General features: G+C 39.2%; 2 protein-coding genes and 1 long non-coding RNA gene across 7 annotated transcripts in view; 2 read left to right on the forward strand and 1 right to left on the reverse strand.

Moving 5' to 3' along the window:
• LOC147178062 (CD82 antigen-like) overlaps positions 1-4,084 on the forward strand; it is a 28,039-nt gene extending 23,955 nt beyond the window's left edge. Inside the window, exons 4-9 of the mRNA XM_086072197.1 lie at positions 1,177-1,298; positions 1,524-1,598; positions 2,281-2,379; positions 2,567-2,740; positions 2,826-2,909; positions 2,993-4,084. Of these exons, the coding sequence (XP_085928323.1) occupies positions 1,177-1,298; positions 1,524-1,598; positions 2,281-2,379; positions 2,567-2,740; positions 2,826-2,909; positions 2,993-3,070 (632 nt within the window). The 3' untranslated portion in view covers positions 3,071-4,084. The remainder of the gene's footprint in view (positions 1-1,176; positions 1,299-1,523; positions 1,599-2,280; positions 2,380-2,566; positions 2,741-2,825; positions 2,910-2,992) is intronic.
• Positions 4,085-6,229: 2,145 nt separating this feature from the next.
• LOC147178063 (tetraspanin-18B-like) lies at positions 6,230-27,733 on the forward strand. 5 transcript variants are annotated; one of them, XM_086071664.1, is made up of 10 exons: positions 6,230-6,315; positions 12,264-12,346; positions 16,108-16,177; positions 16,277-16,471; positions 17,727-17,801; positions 18,932-19,030; positions 19,134-19,310; positions 26,365-26,587; positions 26,673-26,714; positions 27,632-27,733. In XM_086071664.1, the coding sequence occupies exons 3-10, from the start codon at positions 16,115-16,117 to the stop codon at positions 27,682-27,684; spliced, it is 927 nt and encodes a 308-aa protein (XP_085927790.1). In that variant the 5' UTR covers positions 6,230-6,315; positions 12,264-12,346; positions 16,108-16,114; the 3' UTR covers positions 27,685-27,733. The 5 variants fall into 5 exon arrangements, with proteins under 5 accessions (XP_085927790.1, XP_085927787.1, XP_085927786.1 ...); XM_086071661.1 differs by lacking the exons at positions 26,365-26,587; positions 26,673-26,714; positions 27,632-27,733 and adding exons at positions 20,863-20,946; positions 21,157-22,508 and having other exon boundaries at positions 16,090-16,177; XM_086071660.1 differs by lacking the exons at positions 26,365-26,587; positions 26,673-26,714; positions 27,632-27,733 and adding exons at positions 20,863-20,946; positions 21,157-22,508.
• Positions 17,655-26,323, reverse strand: LOC147178064 (uncharacterized). The gene is made up of 3 exons (XR_015094394.1): positions 26,220-26,323; positions 19,074-19,365; positions 17,655-17,832 (listed from the first exon to the last, which is right to left on the reverse strand). It is a non-coding gene; the product is annotated as an uncharacterized LOC147178064 (long non-coding RNA).
• Positions 27,734-27,780: the final 47 nt, after the last annotated feature.

The following is a 27,780-nucleotide window of genomic DNA, read 5'->3' on the forward strand; positions in this document are numbered from 1 at the left end:
TTTCATTCACCTCATAGATAAGTTGGATTCAAGCAAATGCGTGTCTAATTTTGACTGGCTATACAAATCCGAAATGTCTGAAGTTTAGAGGTGGCATTTCATGATGTATATGTATGTGCCTTTAGAGAAACAATTGCCAATGTAACACTTTCAGAACTGGGCAACACTTCTTCAAAACAACAGCCAAAAACATCTGTTGTACCACTGTATCGTTTTGACTACACTGTGTGCCATGTGCCTTCTACCTAGCTGTACATGTCCGGGTGTGAGCACGCATAGTTTGTCATTTGTTTTGTTTATCTGATTAGCCTGTAATGATAGGCTTTTGTGTGTGCGCTTGCCCTTTTACATTAAATTTTTTTCTTTTTTCAGATTGAATTATGAAACAAACATGTCACTTGTTTTTTACCTGGCGGACTCTCAACTCAACTTAATACAGAAAAGGATTAGGGCCAGAGAAGAGGGAAAAAAGGGGGTTGGCGGGATTCTCACTTTATTCTAAGAATTCTGACTTTGTGACGTAGAGCAATGAATTGTGGGGGGGGAGTCAGAAAAAGTCAGAATTCTCACTTTAAATCTTGCCAACCCTTTATTTCCCTCTTCACTGGCCTTAATCCTCTTCCGTAACTTTATTTATTAAGCACTTAAAAAAAAGTGCTGTACATACAAAATAGTTGTTTGTTTGTTTTTCAGCATTGTTATCAAACTTAGTTGTCAACATTTTACTACCTCTAAGTTGGCAATATCCTTTGGCCAAGAAGGATTATTTGATTTTGAGGAACAAACAGTTTTGGAAATGGATGTTTCTCATGTTTTGATTAATTTTAACACAACCAAAGGATCAGTTTCACTATGTATCCTCATAGATATACACATATATGCTCTCCTTTCAAAAGGAATAGTGAAGTAAGGCAAATGCATTAAGTTTTTTGCTGTTCTTAGATTGAAAACACTTGTTTGACATCAGAAGATGAATTTGGGACAAGTGTTTTTATTTGAGGTACAATACTTGGATCTAGAGGTCAAAAGCGTAGACACAATTATACACTGTATTACATATAGCGAATGCCTGGTTAAATTTGCACTTACTAATAGGCAATTACTTATAATTTCAGATGCACCCTCCTTTATCATTAGTTTGTAGCTTCTGACCTGCGTGATGCCCTTTCTTTGCAGATGACTCCATAGCTGTCAAGGCCGCGTGCTCCATCCTGATTGGAGTCGGCGTGTTCGCCATGCTTATGGGCTTCCTTGGCTGCTTGGGAACCATTTATGAGATTCGCTGTCTGCTTGGCCTTGTGAGTGGAAAGTTAAATTTATATCAATTAGGACAATATTTTGTTTTGAGAAGTCATAACAGAAAAGTCATAGACGTTCATATATTAATAATCAAGTAATTTCAAGCTCAACGTTAACCGATTAAAGGTCATCATAAAATGTGTCTGTAGAAAACTAAGCTGCAGTTTGATTGCGTCAAATAGGTTTAATATGTTATTTTGCATTCATTCCTCTCTTCTATTCAGTACTTCACCTGCCTTTTGTTGATCCTCATTGCTGAGATTGTAGCTGGCACCCTCATCTATTTCCAGAAGGGTGTGGTAAGCAACATACTGTGTTATTATGTGGTGTTCACACGCATCTACAACACACCAATCCATGTGAACAGAAAGCAGAACCTCCCAAATCAGGAGTTAAATTTAGTGGTCAAACGACTTGATAATGCAGTAATTAAAATAGACAGAAATTGGTTTGCAGCGCCCCCTGGCGTACAGTGAAAATACATTTTCAAATAAAGACCAAAAGCTGCATGGAAATTTCCAGTGTAAAATTACATAATCACATCTACGAATTCCTGTTATACAATAACATCACTTTCAGTTCTGTACACAGCATGTGCTAATTTTAAATCAATTAGAGCTCATTTTTGTAACTCTCACACTACTATCTAGGGAAATGGTGGCCATTTGGTTAGTGACGTGACTTTTGCACCAAATATCTCACTAAAGATGGTGCAAAACTGATTGTACTTGTAGAGTTCCGTGATTTGTATTTGTACAGAAGGGGGCGGGCTGAAGCTCAACCTAATTGGTTCAGCAAATCCCCCCCAAAAATTCTACAAGTACAAAAAAAAATTACAGGTACAAATCACGACTTACAGATACAAATTTATATATTTTTTTCTACATGTACAATTTTTTATTTTCTTTTTTACACATACAAGTTACTTTTGCACCACATTAACCTCCATAATATAACACTGTAAATGTTTTTTTCTTCCAGTTGAATGAAGAGATGTCCAAGATTGTATCCAAGATCTTGGACAACTATCCAGGCAACAACGCAACCACCGAGCAGGCATGGGACTTCATTCAGAGAAACGTAAGTCAATATATATATATATATATATATAAGTTATACCTCCCGCACCTGGTTTAACCCCAGGATTTGTCAGTAAACCCAAATGTGTCAATGATAGTTTCAAACTTCACTTGCAGCTAGATAAATCAACTACAAAGAGAATCTGGTAAATGTGTTTTGAGGTGTATTTCATTCGTGCTGCCTGCAGATGGAATGCTGCGGCTGGAACGGTCAAAGCGACTGGAACGGAAACATGGTGATCGTCAACAGTTCTCAACTCCTGTTTCCGTGCTCGTGCCACAACATCTCCCTGGCCACCGGAAACGTTTCCGAAAGCGGATTCTGCGAGGCTCAGACACCCGACTGGCCCGTCTACGACACGGTAACTTGTGGATTGTGTATACTCACCTGAAATAATAGCTGTGGTTGGGATTGATGGAGAAATCATCTTCTGTTGTTGTCTCCAGGGTTGCGCTGTCAGCGTGGAAAGCTGGCTCCTCACCAACATCGGGGTGGTCCTGGGAGTCTGCATTGCCATCGCTTTTATTGAGGTACTAATTATATATATAAATATATATATATATATATATATATATATATATATATATATATAATATTTGTTTTTTCCTAACAGCTGCTGGGGATGATTCTGGCCATCTGCTTGTGTAAGAACATTCACAAGGAGGACTACACCAAAGTGCCAAAGTACTAAAGTTCACCACATGGAGTTTGGCTGAAACTGAAGCTAATAAGGCATTTTTTTCACTCAATTTTAGGTTAAATGTTTTCTCCAAATGTAAATGTCTGTGTTAGCTTTACATTTAGTTGAATACTTGTTCTGAGGTATGTTACTCCTCAGGCCAGTCTTGCTTGAAGCACTTTAGAAAAGTTTTTGCTTTTAAACTGTTGATCCGAGAGTGATGTTGCAAATGTTTTGACTGGTTTAGAGGAACCTGCAGGAGTTGGGGAAAAAAAGGGAATGACCAAGAAAGAGGAAAGGGCTGAGATGTGTGGTCAAGTAATGTTGATATGTTGATCCTATGTTCATTATTGCCTTCTTAAGGTTTGTTTTAGTTTTACACAAGTTTTTCTTTTGGAACATTCTGCAGCTGATTTACACACCCCCTTTTTTTAAATGCTTACCAGCATTGTGTATGATTATTATTACTTTGTAAAATAATTTCATTTATTATTTCTGTGAAGTTGACCCTAAAGTACTTCCATGTTTATCAATGCAAGCTAGTTGCTCATTGTACTTAAAAATGTTTTATTTTCTTATTTTAGAACTTCTTGTCTGTAACAGAAGTAATATGATATTAAAGTAAACAGAATTGGCAATTGTTTGCAAAATTACCACTCTCAATTTGTCTTGGCTAATCAGGAACATAAAAGTCATACACAGACTTGTTTACTTTGAAATGTTCAGTAACAAAATGTCTTTTAAACTTGCTTTTTTTAAGATTTTGAACTTCTTCTCTATTGTACTTATTTTGTTCTTTATAGTTACCTTTCACCCGAGAACATGTGGTACTTTTGTTATGTATAAATTTGTCATCCACTATCTTTGTACAGTGAGTATAAAAAAAAACACTACATTAACCCGGTAATGGTGTTCTTAAAAGAATGGCTTTTTTTGTAACAATGTAGTGAAGCTGGCTTAGTAATTTTGAACTCATCACATTCATGCTATTCTGTTTCTTTTGTCAATAAATTCATTACAATTGGATGAAGTTGAACAGCCGGGTGATTTGTAACATGTCAGACGTAAACCTAGCCATGATGGTATTTGACAAATTTATTTCTGTACTTATTCAGTGCTTGAATAGAGTGGGCAGCACTGTTGTAGTATTGTTTCAACTTTAGTACAGTGCTGCATTTGAAAAATGATGCTTCGACCACTGGTGGCACTATAAATTAATAAAGCAGGGTGACAACAAGGATAATATCAGCGTCTTTGAAAACGATTCAGCTTGGCAATGTGCCCTTCCCTTTTATATTAATTTGAATGGATTGGTTACTTTAAATGCGAAGAATGTCCATTGTTAGTGCTTTGATGTGCTTGCTTTAAGAACAGCAGTGTCATAAAAATGTATATTTCACACATGAACTTGCATGAACTTGCATATACTGCATCCCTCAAGCAAGCATAGAAATAGGACACTCCCCACGTTTGTCCAACACTCGTTAAACAAGATGCCTGAAAAATGTGCATGGGCCAGAAAAGTTGATGTTGTACATAATCTGTTCCAGGATGTTGGTCAACCTTAATCACGTTTCCACATAGGTAATAGAAATATTATCTGTTCCATTGTCAAGCAGTCATTATCATGTTTATAGCCACTGAGCAAGCACACTGTAAAAAACAAAACAAAACAAAAAACATCCTATCCTCTTGAACAGAGCCATACCATATTGAATTGAATTGCAATCCCACTCTAAAATGTGCAGTTTTACTGCTAAAAGCATGACATAATATTGGCTTCTTATTACCAGTGAAAACAACTTTAGGTGAAACATAACTGAAAGTTCTTGTCCACAGCATCTCCCAAATCACTGTTCCACAAATAGACAGTTTGGTATATGTGTTGGAGGAAAATTGTGAGTTCAAGCACTCTTACTTGTCTTATGACGCAACTAAGCATGTGAAAAACAATTCTCCATTATCTCAAACAACACTCCATGAATTCACTCGGGAAGAGTGTCACGCAAAGTGAAACTGTCCTTATAGTTTTGGTTGCACTTTTATTTTACATTGATTTATTTTTGCTGTATTTATTTTGTGAGTCTACTTAGCATTGAATACAATTTAAACTCATTGCTCAAACACATTTCTCCTCAAAGCAGCTAAAATACACAAAAATATGCCCCCAGCTGGTCACACTCACACGGCCCAGGAGATGACCTTTCTCTTCTTGAAGTCGTTCATGCTTGAAGCACCACCAAGGGCCTGACCGGGTTTATACATCAAGCACCAGCAGCGATGATAACTTTGTCCGTCACTTGCGACAGGAAACATGCTGAGGTAATGGACAGATGCAGCAGGCACTGACTTCACTCACAACTCCAGTTCACTGTTACTTAAACCAAGAGGAAAAGAACAGGCAGTTATTGTTGAGGTCAGAATCCAAATCCCTTTTTGAGTCTTTTCAAAAGAATATTGGCAAAGAGTACTGTGGAGCCTTATTGGAACTTGGTAAATGGTCATAACCAAGAACCATGACAAACAAAGTCTACAGTAATTGAGCGTGTCTTCTTTTGCCGCTTGATGACGTAATTAGGAAACGTTTTTCAGACAAATATGTCAAGTTGTCACACGGAAAAAGCTGTTATTGTAATTTCATTTTTATTATTTAACATTGGCTCGTCGCTTATCATCCATCTTTTGTCTGAACCTCTTATCCTCTTGCGTTTTCAAAATCACAGTTATTTACTGTAATGATGATTTTACTATGTTGATTTGTCAAATTCTTTACTTAAACATTATTGGAGAAAAATAACAATAATAACAATAAATTCCAACAAAACATTCAAATGAGGGGAGAAAAAAATACATTTTTAAAGCTTTCTTGTTGCTAGCAGCAGATATAGAGAGTAGATATACATCTATTGATTTCAAAAACAGACAAAAAAAGACTTTGCAAATTTACGTTAATTTGTGTATGTAGAACTTTGCAAGAAATATAAATTAGCGTTGGTTAGGATCGCCGCCGTAGTAACGGAATTCCTTTGTAGTCCAAAACGGACCCCCCATTGCAGCTCTGTGCACAGCTTGTTTTCCGGTATTAGTTTTATTTTGAAAAAGATGGACGGAAGCGTAGCATTTCGGCTCGTTGGAAGCGCCAATCAAATCGAACTGAATGTGACCACTGTGAGGAGACGCTACATTCGGACCTCTCCAACCTTGACAGCGGAGTTCTTTAGGTTTACTGGACCACCTGAAAAGGTCACAAAATCTAGGTAAGTGACAAGGTCTTAAATCTGCTTTAGCGGTGAACTAGTTCATTAGTTAATTTTTTTTTTTTGTTACCAGTTTTACACTAAAATAAAATTTTCTTGAAATGACAGCTGTTTGTTGCTGTCCATTTGGTGAGTACCGAACTAATTTGGCTTAATGAAAACAATTAATATACAGATACAGTGAGTCTCAGGTGGGATTTCATAGAGAAACAAATGGCTTTTGCTCCATACAATTCTAAAGACAAACGTATTTACCTGGTTAATTCTTGTCAATCAATTCTACACAATTATATAAATCAAACACGTAAATATTGACTTGACAGCATGTACATTGCTAAGATTCACACATTTTTATATCCCGGTGTTTTCACCACTATGGCGTCTGCATGGCATCTTTTTGGGATCCACTTTGATATTGTGGTTGCAGATAGTGTCATAACACAATATAAAACCAAATGAAAAATGATAACAAGCAAGTAGATTATATTGTAGGACCACATGTACTAAATAATACTAGAGGTGCTCTAAAACTCAGAATGCCATCAATTTGTCAAAGAAAACTAACATATAGGACTCATCTACAGACTTCGAGTGACAGACTGAAATTTGTCTAATATTAGCTAAATGGCTAATTAACAACATCTGATTGTTTTATTTGTGTTGTTGCAGTGTAACAGAATAGCAGCTTCGGTACAAAGTACAAACACAAAATAATACAAAGTATTTTTGTTATTCATGTACGGTATTTTTGTTCATTAATTAATCTATGGTGATCATAAATGGTGTAGTGGTTCACATAGTTGACTGGATCAATTCTCACTCAATATCCCAATCACGCTCACCTTGCGATTGTCCAGAATGCCTTTCAAGCAAGCCAGCTACTGCAACCTTGAACAGGACAATTAGTAAATAGATAATTAAAAATACAAATACAATAATAATAAAAGACAGATGGATGAATACATTCTGTTCAAGTGAAACCTCCAAATTCAGATGGAAACTTTACTGTGATGCTGGTTGATTTTGTTCGTCTAGAAAAACAGAAATACTGTAATGTATATTTAAAAAAATTATGAAGCTAAATGGGACAGTGTGTAAAATTTTTAGATTTTTCATTGTTCATTCATTTAATAACCCACTATTAATTTCAAGAATATGCACACAAAAAAAGAAAGAAAGAAAAAGTTCTGTCACATCAACATATATTTTAATAGTGATAATAAAAAAAATCGAATCCAGTGTTTCTTCTACATTCATTTAGGAGTGGCGAGCCATCGCTCCTAAATCCTAGCCACCAGCCCACAACTTCTTCAAATGCTTCTTTTTTCTGAATTGATATGTTTTTTAAGGTAATACAGAATGTTCAAAATAATGCGTAACTAAGAAGCGCTGTACCTGTCATCTCCAGGACACTTTGAGAAGCGCACACACCGACACACGCGGCGCGTGTAGGCGAAAACAAACATTGATGACTTTTCCCTGCTCCAACGCAGCTGATTCCAATCATCAGGATCGTTATCAGGCTTATGCAGAGCTTGCTGACAAGCTGATCATATATCAGCTGTGTTGGAGAACAGAAACATCCAAAACGTGCAGGACTCCGGCCCTCGAGGACCGAGTGTGCCCACCCCTGCTCTATAATGATAACAAAAATCTGAGTAAAATAAAATCTAACAATGCATTGTATACAGCATTTATCTTTTGACATTGTGTTGACACTCGTATCCATCCTTTTTCTATACGGCTTGTCCTTATTAAGGGTTCAGGTGCCTATCCCAGCTGACTTTGGGTGAAAGGTGGCAGGGTCGTCACTGGACGAGTCCCCAACAGTATTCTTTGGATAGATAGATAGATCATTATCGCATAGAGCCTTCCAAAAGGCGGCCGTGGCTCAGGGTGTATAGACGGTCGTCCAGTAACCAGTAGGTCGCCTGTTTGATCCCTGCTCTCCCCAAGTCATGTGTCCTTGGGCAAATTACACACATTGCCTCCAGTGCTACTCACACTGGTGTATGGAAGGTGCAAATGTTTGGTGGTGGTCAGAGGGGCCGTAGGCGCACACTGGCAGCCTGCCCCTGGGCAGCTGTGGCTACTTAAGTAGCTTACCGCCACCGCAGTGTGAATGTGTGAGCGCATGAATAATGTATATGTTCCATTGTAAAGCGTCTTTGAGTGTCTAGAAAAGTGCTATATAAATCCGATGCATTATTATTATTACATTTCATGTGAAAATCAAGCAAAATTTCAGAAAATTAGGAAATATTAGCAGTCAACATGCAAAGCACAAGATTAATATTACGTTTGTGGAATATGAGTTGAGCAGTGACATCCACCCATTTTTATCCATCTCAGTAGGCGGCCATTTTCACTCAGGGCTCAAGCAATGACAAATTGCGGCTCACCTGTTCTCTTAAACGGTGTCGCGGTTGGTTGTTACCTGAGATCTGAGCAACTGTGATGACGTTTTCAGTCCACAGCAAATGGCAAAATGGCCGTCCCCTGAGATGGATAAAAACGGGTGGATTTTGCTGCTTAACTCATATTCCAAAAACACAATATTAATCACAAAGCCATGTTGAGACTAGTGAAGGGTTTTTTATGCTTCTTCTTTTTTTCTTTTTTTTAAGCTAGAGCATACAGAATCCTTTGATACAGCTTCTGACATGAAGAGGTTGCTTAAAGCAATGGTAGTTATTACAAAAACTGCCAGCAGGTGGCAACGGAGTATAAGAGATCAACCAGGGTCATGTTGCAACAAGCTAGTTTCCCCAGTGTTTTCAACATATTTGTGAGTAATGATGAAACTTAGCTATATTCTAATGCTAATTGCTGAAAAACGGATAGAAATACACTTTTTTTTCCTGATGAAAGAAGAGACTTTAATCTTTCTTTTGGTAGGGTCCATGTTTTGATAGCAATAGAACAGAATATTCTGTGGGCCTTGCATAATCAGTCAAAATCCAGTAAAACAGCCGGGAGCAAAAGGGGTTGCTTCAGTGAAAATGGCTGGGAGTGAATGAATTAATGAACAGTTTCCTGACATGATTTTTCATCCATCCATTAAAAAAAGAGACTAAATGTACTTAGAGAAAATTTCAGAAATGTGTATCAAATTTCTGCTGAACTCTTTCAAAGTGTTTTATTAGCTGGAACGCTAGAAGCTCACTGGACAAATTGTCAGTCAACAATACATTGCAGTGTACTCACTTGGCCTGGTTGTTTTGACAAAAAGGTCAACTAAACTTCATCAAATGTGACAATTTTCTGTGTCGTGTTGTAGTCTGTGTATACTGTAGTCTTCTTGTGTATAGTCTGTAACCCAACTGGGTAGAATGCCCAGGTGCTCTTTTCAAGTTTCTACATTGAACAAGATTAAAGCTGCAGTGAAATACAAAGCAGATGTCCAGTCCCTCACACTCCCTTGTGACCCATTCACCAACCTAACACTCTGACACTGCAGGCCTTTTTTTGTGTGGGTGGTCTTCCTTCAAATGTTTTGATTGTGTTACTGTAAATGACCTTACAAAATCAGCTGGTCTGATGATCAACTGGTTTGTGTGGTTGTCTAGTAGCAGCAAAAACAGATGACAAGATCAAATAAGTGAAGAAGAACTACCATATGTCGATTCTGTTTTGCTGCTAGTATTATTATAGTTCACAAAAAGGTAGACACGTAGAAGAGCTTTCCAAAGTAGTGTTTTAACATTTGTTTTTCAACCCATAAACGTCTTACTTTCAATAAGCTTTTGTTTTCAAATACATAAATGACTCACTTCTTAAGTTTGGACAATTGTTGGCAATCAGCCATCTACAATCTGGCTAATTAAACAATGGTAATAAAAGTGCCTGGTTGTGTTGTGATGGCAATAATGATGCAAAAAATTTGGTAACTGAGAGTCCTTGTGGAGGTTTTCACATGGTAGCCAAATCACAAGAACATTTGACATCAAGCCGCTTAGCAAGTCGGAGCCTGTCATTCTGAACACGGTTTGAATATGGCCGCTGTAATAAAAGACACCAAGCAATGCTGTTTTCCACATGATCAACTTGTCATCTCAAGGGGGAAGCAGCTGTCGGTTAGCTGTAATGATGGTGACATGTCCTTTACAGCAAGAAAACACTGTTGCCTGTGTGGTCTTTGCTTTGTCGGCGACTTGCATCCATTCCTTGTGTGTGCGCGCGCAATGCTTGATTTAGAAAAAAAAGCGGGGAGCACTTTTAGTAGAAGGAAAGTGATTGCATGCCATCTAGTTCAGGGGGCTTCAACCTGCGGCTCTGGAGCCATATCTGTGGTTCCCTGTGGATCTAAAAAAAAAATATATATATATATATATATATATATTCATAATTGTATTTTTTAGATACAATCTTCTTTTAACTAATTAATGATCTAGATGCAAAATAATTAAATGTTCAAAAAACGTTAGAGCCAAAATGTTTAAGTTGTCTGGAAAAGAGAGACGAAAGGTAGATGAAAAAGTTTTAAAAACTACCTTAAAATATCCAAAAAGGAAGAGGAAAAGCAGAAAATTACCATAAAACATTTCAAAAGTAACTATAAAATGTCCAAAAACAAAAGAAATCCCGCAAATTACCATAAAATGTCCACAAAAATGTCAGAAATTGTTTGCAAAAAAGGCAGAAAAAAATGTCCATAACATGTCTAAAAAAAAGGAAGACAAAAGGCATAAAATTACCATAATATGTCCAGAAAATTGCCAGAAATGTCAGAAATTTGACAGAAAGGCAGAAAATCTAAAAATGTATGAAAAACAAAGCATGAAAAACAAAGCATATTTTTCTGTTAAGGTGCAGCTCTAATGAGCTTTTGGACTCTTCAGTGCATTAAACTAACACTAACACCCTTCATCACAATGTTTAAATGTTTTGTGGCTCCAAACAATTTTTATTTATTTTTTATTTGGCCTAAAATGGCTTTTTTGACAGGAAAGCTTGCTGACCCCTGATCTCGTTGAAACAACATCTTACAATTGCAATAGTGCTATTTGTAGGGCTGCTCAATTATGAAGAAAATATTAATCACGATTAGGACGATCATTTATTTTTGGGGTACAAAACAAGAAAATGTTTAAACATAAAAAATATTAAGACAAATTATAAAAATTTGAAACACGATAATTATGCAAGTTCCTTTTGGACAAAACAAAATTTATTAAATTAATTCTTTAAAAAAAAAGTGCAAATTTAAACAACTCAAAATTAGTATTAATAATCTTTTTTTTACGATTATGCTGATTTTGTAATTGTGTAGTGTAATAATTGAAATTGTAATTGAATTTTGATTAATTGCACAGCCCTATATGCACACATTTCTATTTTACTCCGCTGCTATTGCAAAATGTATGCATGGAATGTGAAGCTATTTCCCCCCCAAATACAAAAACCAATGAAACACAGTTTAATTACTTAAAAAGAGCATTGCCTTATAAAAGCACACATCCAACGTACCTACCTAATTTAACTGTCAGTGGGCTGCTTGCATTTTACTACAATGGTGAGCTGAATAATTCCATTGTGAGTGGCTGTCAAGTTTTTTGGGGGGGGGAGTCACGACTTTATTTTCACTGGTCTCTATGCCTGTTTGCTGATTCTTTGTCATAATGACAAGTCGCACCACAGATTTAACTCACATCTTTGAAAACGAATACAAAAACATGAATCATGACCCATGAGTCACGCAGCACCAAATGTTTATTTTATTATGCCGACCAGGGCAAATCGCACGGCAGCGCTTAGTAACACAAAGCGTGAATGGGAGATATGTTGTCCAGTTGGAAAGTACATGCTAACATGTCATAATGTCATATGTTAAAGACAGAAAAGTGTAAAGTTTGTGCTGGAAAAAACAAAATCAAATGTCTGACAGCATAATGTTTGACCAACAGGGAATATTTCCTTCCTGATGACAACATTCTTATTCTTAACAGCTCAACGCTAACCAAGTAGAAAGGTGGAGGCGGCTGCACTTCAAACAAGACCCACTTGCCAATAACTGAGCGTAGTAGTTTAGGTAAGTGATTCATAATTAAACACTCACAATGATAAAGTATTTTTTTGTGTGCAAAGGCATATGGCACAGTGGATATAAAAAGTCCCTGTACAAATGTGAGGTTTTTGTGAGACAAAAAAACCCCGAGATAAATAATTTCAAAACCTTTTCCACCATTAATATCACCTTTAACCTGTACAACTCAATTAAAATAAAAATGGAGAGGGGAAATAAAATTGAACAACTGAGAATTGTGCACACCCTCCTATACTTGGTGTGTTCAGAATGAATCTTTCATCTTTAAACTCATGTTAAATACGAGTCCACAAGCACCTGCCATCATTTTTGAAAGTCTCTGATTAACCCCTAATGAAGTTCAGCTGTTGTAGGAGGTTTTCCCCGACATTTTGATGCTTTCTATCAGAAGCCTCAAGATGCACAATGTATTGAAACTACAGCCATTTTCCAAACTGCTTATACGAGGGTCGATCAATAATAATAATTTTGACAGTAATAGCTTCAATCAAAAATTTGCTAATGAATTGACTAATGTACTAAATAACTGTGAAAGACACTTGTCATCACTTTTACGGCTTGTGCCGTTAAAGTACTTGTATGTATGTGCTTCGCTGTCTTTCTGTTGGCACTCAAAAACAGACTGCAAGAACAGTACGCTTCGATTGCACACTTGGAAATCCATTGAGCCGCTCGCATTCATCCGCAGCTTTAACCAAGTAGGCCTACACATGCACGCTACAAATCTTCAACATTTCCAGAAATTTACACTTGACAAATGACCGTAAAAAAAAATCTAAAGCACATGCGTCACTGCTGGCTTGATTGTGACATACTGTTTCTCCGACCGACATATTTTATATATTGTCTCTCGTTTCCAATGCTAAATACAAATGCACACCGCATTTTTGTAGATTTTTATTTGCTTACATTTTTTTACAACTATGCATCATTAAGGTTCAACTTCGCTATCATGTACTACCTTTTTTGTTAGATTATATAAAATTTCAAATGGACAAAAAAAAACATTGCATAGGTTTGTAATCATAAGGTGGGAAAATCTGTACCTTCACTTCAATAAATAAAATCACAATTTAAAAATAGAAAAAAAAATTATGTGGGTTATCTGTGTCTTGAACTATACATTTGTTTGATTAAAGTGAGGAAACTAATACATTTGAAAAAAGGGCGAATACTTTTTGACTGCACAGTCCTGCTTATTATGAAATGATTACCTGTATATATTTATCATTATATGTACCAGGAAGCAGGATTGGTATTTGCACAAAAGCAGAACCCAATTAACACCCTATTTTTATTCATTTGAAAGAAAAAAAAACAAATTTCTTGTTCTTTGCATGTAACTTGCCTCTATGAGCAAAAAATGGACACACACTAACAAGTCTCATTTCTTCATCTTTACCTCGGCTAGGGCTGGACTGGCCATCTGGCATGCAGGGCAGATGCCCGGTGGGCCGGCCTCTTTTGGGGCAGATGCAGTGGTTTTTAATTAATTATTTTCCCACATTTTATCCCAAGAGTCTGGCTCACAATTTAGATGGACCAGTCCGTTAATCCATTTCAAATATAGATAGCAAACTGAAACATCATCAACAAATATCAGTGGCAGAAATACATGTCAGGCAAGAGTCAAAAGTCAAAATGCCAGGGCCGATTTTTTTTGTGTGCCAGTCCAGCACCGACCTCAGCCCTTCTATTAGCACTCACCTCAGCCGAAGAGTCAGCAATTACCCAAAGTGCATTGGCAGTCATTAAGCCATCATGTGTTAAATTAAATTACTGCGAGAGCAGAGCATTCAACATTTTATTTCATTAGAATAAGAGTCACACACAAAATGGCCAAATTAGATAAATCCATGTTTACACAGCTGAAAGCTAAAGTTAGACAAAGAATCAAAGAATAACTAACTCGCTGTGCTGACAATTGTAAAAGGCAACTTAAAATGGCAGCCGGTGATGTTAGCCCTGTGGACCCGACACATACACATACGCAGCAACTTTTCGATTTGCTAAAAATTAGCGACACATGAGAATGTTGTTCCTGGAAAGCTTGTATGTGATTTTTGCCAAATTAATTCAACACCAAATTTGAGGCTCTGTTGTTCTGAGATATTTTGACTGAACGGTTTGTTATGATAGGATATTTCGATTTCAGCTGAGAAAGAAATGGATTCAACCAAAGTGTTTCACTGCCTTGGATGAGCCAGGTGGCTTTAAGTCATCTCCAACTGGTAAACACCATCAGGGACCTTAAGTGCACAGTTGGTCCGCTTCACACCCCCACTGAGGGCCCCACTCACGTCAACATGTCCATTTCACTCGCAGCCAATGTCCCGCCATGTGTGATCCCACACTGCCATGGTCACATCTTCACAAGTGACAACAACTGTTGTGTCACTGTCTCCTCGCGTCAAATGAACAGTGGAAGTCTTCTGTCATCCAAGTTGGGGCTTGTTGATGTGTTTGTTTTGGCTTGCCAGCTTTTCCCTGAACAAAAAGTAGTATACTTTAAGTACATATTATAGAGTAAGTTTATTTTTCGAGTGTACTTATTCTTCTAAGTAATCTCCTTGGGACTAAATTAGAAAATTTTAGCACACTTAAAAGTATACTTTGAGGTACACTTGTGTCCACAGTTTAGTTTACAGCAAAAAGCCCAGTGATGACTTGACAGGGATCGAACCAGCAAACACTGGTACTAAAGGTAGTGACCTTAACCTCTAAATAAATGTAACCTATAATTTTGGTTCCTTAGCGAGTGCCTTCTAAGTATATACTACAGCAGGGGTGGCCAAGTTCGGTCCTCGAGAGCCCCTACCCAGCCTGTTTTACATGTTTCTCTCCACTAACACACCTGATTCATGATCAGGATTGTTATCAGGCTTCTGCAAAGCTTGCTGATTAGCTGATCATTAGATTCAGCTGCACTGCAGGAGGGAAACATGGAAAACAGGCTGGATAGGGGCTCTCGAGGACCGGACTTGGGCACCACTGTGCTACAGTATGTCAACTTTTAGTATGTGTTTTAGTATACGTACAAGTACACTTAACATTTATTTGGTGCATTATACTTCCAATAAGTACAAGAAAAGCACACTGGATGTATGCTCTCCTAATTTTGAGTATACTTCCAAAAAGTACAAGTACATTCTAAGTACATAGTACAGTATGTAAACTTTTAGTAGACTGAATCGTGACGCTAGGTAACAAGTGCTCTCATTTATTGATTCAGTTATGAAAAAATAATACACAGCACAAACGGATTTAATTTTCAGCCAAATAAACCACAAGCACTTCTCATCTATCTATCTATCTATCTATCTATCTATCTATCTATCTATCTATCTATCTATCTATCTATCTATCTATCTATCTATCTATCTATCTATCTATCTATCTATCTGTCTGTCTGTCTGTCTGTCTGTCTGTCTGTCTAGTGTTCGAGTACACACTTCCTGGTTTGAAGTTGGAAAAGTTTGACTTCCCATTTTCCTCGAATGCAGCATATTCAACTGCATATTATGTATGCTGTATATTAAAAATGTTCAAATTTGACTGTAATCAGTTTTTGACAGAAACAAACAAAAACATTTTGTAGTACTGGAGATAGGGTACTGTAGTTTTTTTTAAACATTTATATTTTTCCAAATTTGTTTTTTATGTGCCATTCTTTGACTTATTAAGTTGGCTATTTTAATCTCATTACTTTCTATCAATGCGCCTAACAGTGTGTATGTGCATGGCAGCTCAGCCATGGAGGGTGACTGCCTCAGCTGTATGAAGTACCTGATGTTCATCTTCAACTTCCTCATCTTTGTGAGTCCGCCATTATAAAAAAAAAAAAAAAGAAAAAAAAGAAGAAGCTATGCATTTGAATGCACACTTAAGTACATGTTAGTGTCCCTCCCACTGCAGCTAGGAGGCTCCTTCATGCTGGGTGTTGGTGTTTGGGTGTTGGTGGACCCGATGGGCTTCAGAGAGATTGTGGCGGCCAACCCCCTGCTGTTCACGGGGGTCTACGTCATCTTGGCCATTGGAGCAATGCTCTTCCTGTTGGGCTTTCTGGGCTGCTGCGGTGCCATACGCGAGAACAAATGTCTGCTACTTTTTGTGAGTCTTCATGCATTAAAGCCACAAGAATAAGTGAGGCCCCGTTTTGGGGGGGATTGTTGCATGAACATGACTGATATTTGAATTGAATGGTTGATCAACTGCTTCTCTCCTCATTTCTTCAACACAAAAGTCTGACCCTTATTGTTACTTCAAATCATGAGACTTTCTCTGTCAGTCAGTCATGCCACTGTATGTCATGGCTTTTTATAGCAAAGCTCTTTGACTGCGTCGAGTCTTCACCAAGGTTATTTTAGTTAACAAAAACTAACACAAAAAAAACTAACTAAAATTCAAAAAACAATCTTGTTAACGAAAAGAAATAAAAACGAAAATACTTTTTTTAACTACATTTTATGTTTACAAAATCAACTCAAACTAACTTTTTTTAAAATATATATTTATTTATAATTTATTTTGATATTAACCGGAATAAGGACGTTTGAAAGTGTGTCACACAGAAGTGATGTCATCTAGCAGCATCCGATAAAAAAGCACCTTCAGATGACGTCGCTTCTGGCAACAATTTTTTAAGTTTGACTTTTGGCTCCAATGGCTCGGCTCGTCTGCTTTTTCATTTAACTCAGCCGAAATGCAACATTAAGTAAGAAATGCGTTACTTTTTTCAAATTTTACCATGGTGTTTTTTATTAAGTAATACACTTTTTTTTAAACTAAAACTAATACTGAAACTAACTAAAGCTAAGCATTTTTTAAATAACTAAAACTAATCAACACTAACAGAACCACCCTGAAAACTAATTAAAACTAACTAAATTTAAAAAAACAAAACTCAAAACGAAAACCAAACTAACTAAAATGAAAATTCCAAAACTATGATAACCCTGGTCTTCACACAATCATATCGAAAGATATTTTATGACAAAGATATTGTATGCATTTGAGGTGTTTTTAAACACTTGACTACCACCGAGACAAGCAACATTATACTATTGTAAAGTTGTGTTTAAAATGTGAAGACTGTTGTCAGAAGCAAAAACATTTTTCATGTTGACATTGTCATGGTCAAGGGCTTACCTGCTCAATCCTCACTCCTCACACACTCAAAAATGAAAGTTACATAACACCAGTTTGAGATGATACTAAAGTGCCATCTAGAGGAGCTGTCAAGGTTTATTTCCATTTCACAGGCACGATGCTGATTTTGTTGAACTGTGCCAGTATTTACTGTCTCTATGAAACATTTGTTGAAATAAAGCATTTATAACCCTATGACATTTTCCCCCCTGACTAGTTCTTCTTGTTCATCCTTTTCATCTTCCTGGCTGAGCTGGCAGCTGCTATCCTGGCTTTCTTCTTCAGGGAGCATGTGAGTCATAAAGGTGGTTGGTCACAGTATACTAGGGATAAACCAAATATCGGCATTAGCCATTTTTACAAATCCGAAGGTCGGTAAAGCTGGTATCTCTGAGCAGCGAATAATTGCAAACTTAGTGAACTTTGTGTTTTCTTCAACACTCACAAAAACAGTTGGGTCAAAAAGAACCCAAGTTTGGGTCAAAAATGGACCAATGCTCTACTTGCGTCAATTTGACTTTCTGTGTTGTTTTATACAAAATCACCCATTTTTTTGACCCAAGTAAAGGATCTGATCAATATTCATGAGTTGTTTTACACTGAAAGACCCATTTCTTGACTCAAAGTTGGGTCAAATTGACCCATAAAGTGGATCGATCCATTTTTCATCCATAATTGGGTTACTTTTGACCAACTGTTTTTAGACTGAAGATTCGTAAAATGTTGCAAAAGGTTACAAAGATGTTCACAGACAGTTTTTACTCATCACAAACAGGTTTTCTCATCACAAAGAAATTTTGAACATGTAGTGACAAATGGTCACTGTTTGCAAAGATCGCAAAATTTGCTATAGTTCGCAAGCACAGAGAGATACCAGCTTAAGAGATCATTTTAAAACTGGGTTAATTTCATGAAACTTTTTATGGATGTATTTATTTTTAATTTAACTTAACTTTGTAAGAGCTGCTTTTGTTAGAATTAAAACCAAAATAAGTGAAAGTTGAACATTTCAGTTATGTTAAAATTGTGGAAAACTATTTACTATAGAAAAGTACTTTGTTGTTCGAATTTTAAGACAAAGATGTCTATTTGCTGTATTTTAAATTAAAGGAAAAACATTAAACATGTTGAAAATTTGAAAAGTTGTTTTAATAAACATGCTTAATTGTTTTTATTTTGATGCTAATATTTTTATTTTACTGCAAAAGAATATCATCTCCAAATACCGGTTATTGGCCTCCTTGCCTACTAATTATCGGACCTGGAAAAAAAAAACATACCAGTCTATCACTATAATATACAGTATAAATGCATATATATTGGGAGTAATGGAAAGTGTTCGAGGTCAAGAGGCCAAAATGTACTTTGTGATTGTTGTTGGTGGTTGGCAATCCGTACTTGTTACTTTGTGTGTCTGCCCAGTTAACCAGGGAGTATTTCACCCGTGAGCTAAAACACCACTATCAAGGTTACAACACCACTGACGTCTTCACCTCTACATGGAACGCCATCATGACCACAGTAAAGCATCCTTTTTCATCACCTTCCTACCTCTCCGCCTCACCTTTTTGCTGAATTATCCTTCTCTGATGCTCATCCTTGGCCCGTATGTTTTGATGTCTAGTTTGACTGTTGTGGAGTAAGCGGCCCTGAGGACTTTAATGTGAGTCTCTTCAGGCTCCTCAACCCCAACATGATGAGCCCTGATGCCTGTTGCCAGGGGAGCAGCTACCAAGGGCGCATGGAACATATCAGCATGTTGCAGTGTGTCAGTGGAAACCCTGCCTTCCAGAACAACAAGGTTAGTGTATGAGATTGTCGGTGTCTCCTGAGAAGACACAATGGATGAGGAGTGCCTGAAATGAAAAAATAACGAAAATACAGGTGAAGTGATGATAAACAGCATTTCAATGTCTCCGCTTAGCCACTTTACTCAAGTATTTTCTAATTAAATCTTAATATAGCTTGATTTGGTACCGCAAGTAATTGACACCTCTCTATCAGAGTTTGCAAATGCCTATGGATGCCACAAGATGGCGGAAAAACATTCCAAATCATAGAATGCAAACTGATCGTCGGTTTGGATTCATTTGTTTACTATGTTCTATGACAACACAGCATAATCAGCCAAATCAATACCATGCATTTAGCATGAACACATAATGAACCCATGTTATATAAATGGCTGTATTCAGTAATTACATTTTTCAACAAAACAACTTTACATATGAGACTCATTATTAATTTTAGCTAGCCTAAGTAAAAACATGACAAGTGGCATGTAGTCTCAGCGGCCAAAATGCACACATATCCACACTTGCCGCTCCCCAATATATGGATCTTGTAATTTAAAGTATTAATTTAACGGGAAGTTAACCTTAAACATTTCTTGACAATATTATGTTATATGTGACCTCACTAGTCTAAACATGTCATTCGGATTAATATTACATTTGTGGAATAAGAGTTATGCAGCAAAATCCATCATCTCAGGGGGCGGCCATTTTGCCACTTGCTGTTGACTGAAGATGACATCACAGTTGCTCAGGGCTCAGGCAACGACCAATCACAGCTCACCTGCTTTCTGAAGCTGAACTGTGATTCAGGATGGAATATTAGGTATCAAAATACAATAATTTGTTGATTTATCATCAAATTTGTTTAGGACATTTGTAATGGTGTCCCTGTCAGGCCAACATCCTCCTCACAAATAATACAAACACTTTAATTGCTTTGACCTGAACAAAACAACAGCAAATAGGTGAATTCTCCAGCGAAAAACACAAGATAGGTTACATGACAAAAATAGGTTAATTTGTGAATGCCAAACCACACATTAATTACTGTAATTCTTAGGGAATGATGCAATGAAATTATACACATTTCACATTTCAGTTCATGGATAAATGGCTGGATATTATAATGGAATAATATTTTAAAATTCATACAATTTACAAATAAGTATCATATTGTTATATTTGAGAATCATTTTTCCTTTTTCCTCACCCCAACATAGGTGAGCAAAATCACACGCTTGACTTTCACAGATAGGGTTTATTTTCTGCAAAGGATTTTATTATTCTTATTATTAATTGCCCTTAAAAGACGACGACTTTATGAGGAAAAATTTACCACAATTGAATTATGCAGTTTTCTGCAAAGGATTTTATTATTCTTATTATTAATTGCCCTTAAAAGACGACGACTTTATGAGGAAAAATTTACCACAACTGAATTATGCAGGAAAATAATGCAATTTCTATTCAATGTAGCACACATTATTATTATTATTATTATTATTATTATAATTATTATTATTATTATTATTATTGTTATTATTATTATGATTGCAGGGCTGTTACTCTGCAATGATGGATTACTTTGAGGCCTACATTTACACAGCAGGTGCGCTCGCCATTGTGGTGCTGACAATCGAGGTATGTGTTTGTTCCACAACAATATGGGGTCACTTTTTATTTTGAAAATCCAGACAGATGATAGACAGGTCCAATTGTTCACAGAAAATGACAGACGAGTAGACAAAGCATGTCAGTTAGTTGTTGTGTAATATCAGGTTGAGTGGGACTGCATGTGTTTGCGTCTTTTTCACAGGACTGAGCTGTCTGTTTTTCCCGTTGTGCCTACAGCTCTTCGCCATGGTGTTTGCATTGTGTTTATTTCGAGGCATCCAATAGTTCACACAGACATAAGCACACACCAAATACTACAAAGGTCACAGGCTGAAGGACGACACAACTGTAAAATGTGACATGTGTTCATACAGTGATTGTCTGTGTGTCTCTGTGATTTTGTGATGTTATTTTGTAGTTGACATTGTGTAGCGGCTCGGCTTTGAGCGCAGGAAGTCGTATGTGCACTTTCTACTATAAAGTAATCCTTCACTCTAATGCCTCTGAGTTCTACAAACTCAACTGTGGAACGCAAAGTGAACTGCGGATGGGATTGAAACCACGGAAATGACAAAAGGTCCAGGATGGATCTCTGTCCAGTGACAAACCCGCAGACTGGCTTATCGAGCTCAACACACTTTGTTTGGGTAACTTGTGAAAATTGAAATGGCTGCTATTGTATGTATTGTGGTGAATGTGATGCTTGTCATCTGAAGTTGAAGAATGTGCCATGATAAACATGAGAAGGTTGATGTATGAGACAGGCAATATAAGAGGTGATTCAATGTTTCTGTCAGTTTAATGCTCCACATTGAAACTGTGCTTTTCATTTAAACTCTTCATTTTTGCTGGTGTTTCACACCTACTCAGTTCAAAAACATGCTTTGTGAACAATGGAGAAGAAGTACAGAATAGATTGTTTGTGGACATATGTAAATCCATGGAGTTTGTGTCTAAACATACAGGTATTAAAGGGGAAGTCAACCCCTCAAAAATATCTTGCCAATTATATGTTCTCTGCAGCCCCACTAGTCTAAATATGGTATTCTGATTAATATTGCGGTAGTGAAATATGAGTAAAATAGTAAAATCCAGCAGTTTTTATCACTATCAGAAGGCGTCCATTTTGCCACTTGCTGTCGAGTGAAAATTACATCAAAGTTGCTAATGTAACAATCAATCACAGCTCAGCTTCAGAAAACAGGTGAGCTGTGATTGGCCTGAGCCCTGAGCAACACTGATGTCACCTTCAGTCAACAGCAAGTGGCAAAATGGACGCCCCGTGAGATAATGGATTTTGCTGCATAACTCATATTACACAAATGTAATCCGAATGTCATGTTTAGACTTGTGAGGTTACATATAACATAATATTGTCAAGAAATGTTTAAGGTTGACTTCTCCTTTAAATGTTTTTTTTTGTGGCTATAATTCTGATCAAACTGTAAATGAAATAGATGGCAATTGTGTGTAAATAATATATACATTATCTCTGAAGGCCTTTGCAGCATGTCAATAATTGTATACTGTAATTTCCAAGGCACTGTAAAAGTAAATACATAAAACATCTGTCCACATTTTATGAATGTTTAAAATGTAAATTAATTCAACATTAAACTGGTGTGTTTGAGCAGTTTTTTAAATTCTTTATTTGTTACCTGGCCATGTGGGAATTTGAGCAATCAACAATTAACGGACCTTTGAGATTTTAGCTGAGTTGCATTCACTAAATGGGCTGCAGATTACTTCGTGAGTCATCACCTTATCGTGGTGGAGGGGTTTGCGTGTCCCAATGAACCTGGGAGCTATGTTGTCCGGGGCTTCATACCCCTGGTAGGGCCACCCATGGCAAACAGGTCCTAGGTGAGGGACCAGACAAAGCATGGCTCAAATGACCCCAATGATGAACACAAACTTTGGATTTTCGTTTCCCTTGCCCGGACGCGAGTCACCGGAGCCCCCCTCTGGAGCTAGGCCTGGAGGTGGGGCTCGAAGGCGAGCGTTTTTAGTGGCCGGGCCTACACCCATGGGGCCCGGCCGGGCACAGCCCGAAAAGGCAACGTGGGTCCCCCTTCCCATGGGCTCACCACCGGTGGAAGGGGCCAAAGGGGTCAGGTGCGCAGTGAGTTGGGTGGCGGCCAAAGGCGGGGGCCTTGGCGGTCCGACCCTCGGCTACTGAAGCTAGTTCTGGGGACATGGAATGTCACCTCTCTGACAGGGAAGGAGCCCGAGCTGATGTGCGAGGCTGAGAAGTTCCGACTAGATATAGTCGGACTCACCTCCGCACACGGCTTGGGTTCTGGTACCAATCCTCTCGAGAGGGGCTGGACCCTCTTCCACTCTGGAGTTGCCCACGGTGAGAGGCGCAGAGCAGGTGTGGGCATACTCATTGCCCCCCGGCTAGGCGCCTGTGCGTTGGGGTTTACCCCGGTGAACGAGAGGGTAGCCTCCCTCCGCTTACGGGTGGGGGGACGGGTCCTGACTGTTGCGGCCGTATGTGTTGGACACTCGGGTTAAGAGAGGGGCGGAGCTGTCAACTGATCACCACCTGGTGGTGTGTTGGCTCCGATGGCGGGGTAAGATGCTGGTCCGACCAGGCAGTCCCAAACGTATTGTGAGGGTCTGCTGGGAACGTCTGGCAGAATCCCCTGTCAGAAAGAGTTTCAACGCCCACCTCCGGCAGAGCTTCTCCATTGTCCCGGGGGAGGCGGGGGACGTTGAGTTTGAATGGACCATGTTCCGTGCTTCCATTGTTGAAGCGGCCGATCGGAGCTGTGGCCGTAAGGTGGTTGGTGCCTGTCGGGGCGGCAATCCTCGAACCCGCTGGTGGACACCAGCGGTAAGGAATGCCGTCAAACTGAAGAAGGAGTCCTATTGGGCCTTTTTGGCCTGTGGGACTCCGGAGGCTGCTGACAGGTACCGGCTGGCCAAGCGGAATGCGGCTTCGGTGGTCGCTGAGGCAAAAACTCGGACATGGGAGGAGTTCGGTGAGGCCATGGCGAACGACTTCCGGGCGGCTTCGAGGAAATTCTGGTCCACCATCCGGCGTCTCAGGAGAGGAAAGCAGTGCGCCATTAACACTGTGTATAGTGGAGATGGGGTGCTGCTGACCTCGACTTGGGACGTCGTGAATCGGTGGGGAGAATACTTCGAAGACCTCCTCAATTCCACCAACACGCCTTCCTTTGAGGAAGCAGGGTCTGGGGACTTTGAGGTGGGCCCCCCTATCTCTGGGGTCGAAGTCACTGAAGTGGTTGGAAAGCTTCTCGGTGGCAGGGCCTCGGGGGTGGATGAGGTTCGCCCGGAGTTCCTAAAGGCTCTGGATGTAGTGGGGCTGTCGTGGTTGACACGTCTCTACAACATCGCGTGGACATCAGGGACAGTGCCTCTGGATTGGCAGACCGGGGTGGTGGTTCCTCTTTTTAAGAAGGGGGACCGGAGGGTGTGTTCCAACTTTAGAGGGATCACACTCCTCAGCCTCCCAGGTAAGGTCTATTCAGGGGTGCTGCAGAGGAGGATCCGTCGGGAAGTTGAATCTCGGATTCAGGAGGAGCAGTGTGGTTTTCGTCCCAGTCGTGGAACAGTGGACCAGCTCTACACCCTCAGCAGGATCCTTGAGGGTGCGTGGGAGTTCGCCCAACCAGTCCACATGTGCTTTGTGGACTTGGAGAAGGCGTTTGACCGTGTCCCTCGGGGAGTCCTGTGGGGGGTGCTTCGGGAGTATCGGGTACCGGGCCCCCTGATACGGGCTATTCGGTCCCTGTACGACCGATGTCAGAGTTTGGTCCGCATTGCCGGCAGTAAGTCGAATTTGTTTCCTGTGAGGGTCGGACTCCGCCAAGGTTGCCCTTTGTCACCGATTCTGTTCGTAACTTTTATGGACAGAATTTCTAGGCGCAGCCGGAGTGTCGAGGGGGTCCGGTTTGGTGGCCTCAACATTGCATCTCTGCTTTTTGCAGATGATGTGGTGCTGTTGGCTTCTTCAAGCCGTGATTTCCAGCTCTCGCTGGAGCGGTTCGCAGCCGAGTGTGAAGCGGTTGGGATGAGGATCAGCAACTCCAAATCCGAGACCATGGTCCTCAGTCGGAAAAGGGTGGAGTGCCCTCTGCGGGTCGGGGATGAGGTCCTGCCCCAAGTGGAGGAGTTTAAGTATCTTGGGGTCTTGTTCACGAGTGAGGGTAGGTTAGAGCGGGAGATCGACAGACGGATCGGTGCAGCGTCTGCAGTGATGCGGACGCTGTATCGGTCCGTTGTGGTGAAGAAGGAGCTGAGCCGAAAGGCAAAGCTCTCGATTTACCGGTCGATCTACGTTCCTGCCCTCACCTATGGTCACGAGCTGTGGGTCGTGACCGAAAGAACAAGATCCCGGATACAAGCGGCCGAAATGAGTTTCCTCCGCAGGGTAGCCGGGCTCTCCCTTAGAGATAGGGTGAGAAGCTCGGTCATTCGGGAGGGACTCAGCGTTGAGCCGCTACTCCTCCACGTTGAGAGGAACCAGTTGAGGTGGCTGGGGCATCTGGTTCGGATGCCTCCTGGGCGCCTCCCTGGGGAGGTGTTCCGGGCATGTCCTACCGGCAGGAGGCCCCGGGGACGACCCAGGACACGCTGGAGAGACTACGTCTCACGGCTGGTTTGGGAACGCCTTGGGATCCCATCGGAGGAGCTGGCTGAAGTGGCTGGGGAGAGGGAAGTCTGCCCCCGCGACCCGACCCCAGATAAGCGGAATTGAAGACGGAACGGAACGGCTGCAGATTATTATTATTTTTTACCTGCATAGTGATGGGGGGAAAACTAGGAGCTGAACCAGCAGCCAGCCACATTGATTCTAAGTTTGATGAGTCATGCTTCAGGAGTGTTTTTATGCTTGGTTACCATAGATGCTTGTAAACTGACCCTACGCAGTAAAAACAAAAGTGGTAGAGATCTGATTGCTCCAGCTGTTTGATTCTGTTAGCTTATAGAGTTGAAACATTTGCCAAATGTGGAAAACGTATTTTCAACTGATTTGGAAGCCTGCACTCTTTTATGTTTTCACGCTTTTACACTTGATTGGTGAAGGTAAGTTCCAAGACACAAACTGCACTAAATGTTCTTTCTATGTGTTTGTTTTCTTGACATTCTTCTGTTGGTCGTTGAGCTGACTCCATTTGGCTATAGAATTTATTAAAATTCATCACCCCAAAAAAATAGAAGAAAGGCTTTTCAGCTTCAATCGAGGATGATCGAAGATTTAATTATTTTCTTAGAAATTATAGATTCATTTTCTTTTCATGTTATTTTGAAAAAACAGCAAAGCTCACCATATGAACGTTCTACTACTGCGACTTTAAATGTTATCCACGTTGTTTTCCGTCTGCAGGTACTTTTGTCAAAGTGCTCTGTCAACCAAGTCGGCCCGTTACGCTTTTGTGTATGCGTTACCATGACAACACGCTCGCCTCTCAGCTGTCTGTGCAGTGGAGGAGTCCTCACAACGAGCTGCTGTGTCACTACATCAAACACAAGGCCTTCCAAAACTGCACGGTCGGTTACACAATCAGTGACACCAGCGGCGGCATTACACTCGCCATCCGGCGGGTCGAAATGAAGGATTTGGGGAGTCACGTGTGTTCTGTCAGTAAACCTCACGAGTTCTCAGACCACACCATTGAGCTGGCCATGGTGACAAGTGAGTCCGTCTAATTTGTGTTCACCATCAAGGTAGGAGACTTGATGACACTTGTTGTGATTAACGGTACACTGTCTGTCCTTAGGGTCCGTCACCTCTGCCCCTCGGAGTGGGTTGAGTCGCTCAAGTAAGAGTGCTTGAAGCAGATGTCATATGACTTATTTAGATCGGGGGTATCCAAACCTTTTGTTCCGAGGGCTACATAGATGCAAAGGCCACTTTGATATTCTTCACCTTTAGTGTTAGTTTTTTTTAAAATAATTTTAATCGTAATTAATCGACTTCAATAGTTAACTCACAATGAATCGCACATTTCTGTTCAAATCATCTGTTCTAAATGTACAATACAATTTACAATAATTTTTTCCAAGTTTTCATACTCTTGTTAACACAAAAGTGAACAAAATATGTTAAACAAATAAAATATGGCTGCATATTTTAGTTAGCTTTAGTATACAGTAATTTCATAATAATTCATAACATTAAATAAAAAAATATATATATGTATTGTACTGTAAAGAATGAGTGTGATATTGATTTGTGTTGAGGTAATTTATCTGCCACTAGATGGCATAATTGCATTTGTAAGACTAAGACGGTGACAGCTCTGCATTTTTCTTTTCATATTAAGAGCTATCTAATCTTTAACATGAAGTAAATTGTGCAGATTTTTTAATGTGTAAAATACAACTTGACCCCAGTCTCCACAAATATATGCATTATTATTAAATTTATTACTGCTAAATTTTGATGTGAATGTGTGCTATTGAGTGGCATTAAAGGAACTTTAAATTAACTCAAAATGAACACACTAATTTTGACACCCCCAGACTAGTATTAGAAGTAGTGGTCAGTGCCTCAGTACACCAACACACGCCTTAAAGAATGATGTGTGATTGGTGGAAAACAAGGAAGTTTGGACACCCCCGATTGACTGCCATCTACAAAGAAATAGGCCTACTATTGCATCTTAAAATTAATCTTTTCTTGCACAATAGTTGCATTCAAACTAAAATACTGAAAATTTTGTATATTTCATTTCAGGTCCAAACTGGAGGCTCATTCTTCTTCTCATTGTTTATTTAGTTGTTATCTAGTTGAGCTGCATGTATATTAATAATAATAATAAAATAGTAATTATATATATATATATATATATATATATATAGAGAGAGAGAGAGAGAGAGAGAGAG

Source organism: Leptonotus elevatus, chromosome 3 (genome assembly GCF_054856555.1).
Source record: "Leptonotus elevatus isolate MCC_2025b chromosome 3, RoL_Lele_1.0, whole genome shotgun sequence".
Lineage (NCBI taxonomy): Eukaryota > Metazoa > Chordata > Actinopteri > Syngnathiformes > Syngnathidae > Leptonotus > Leptonotus elevatus.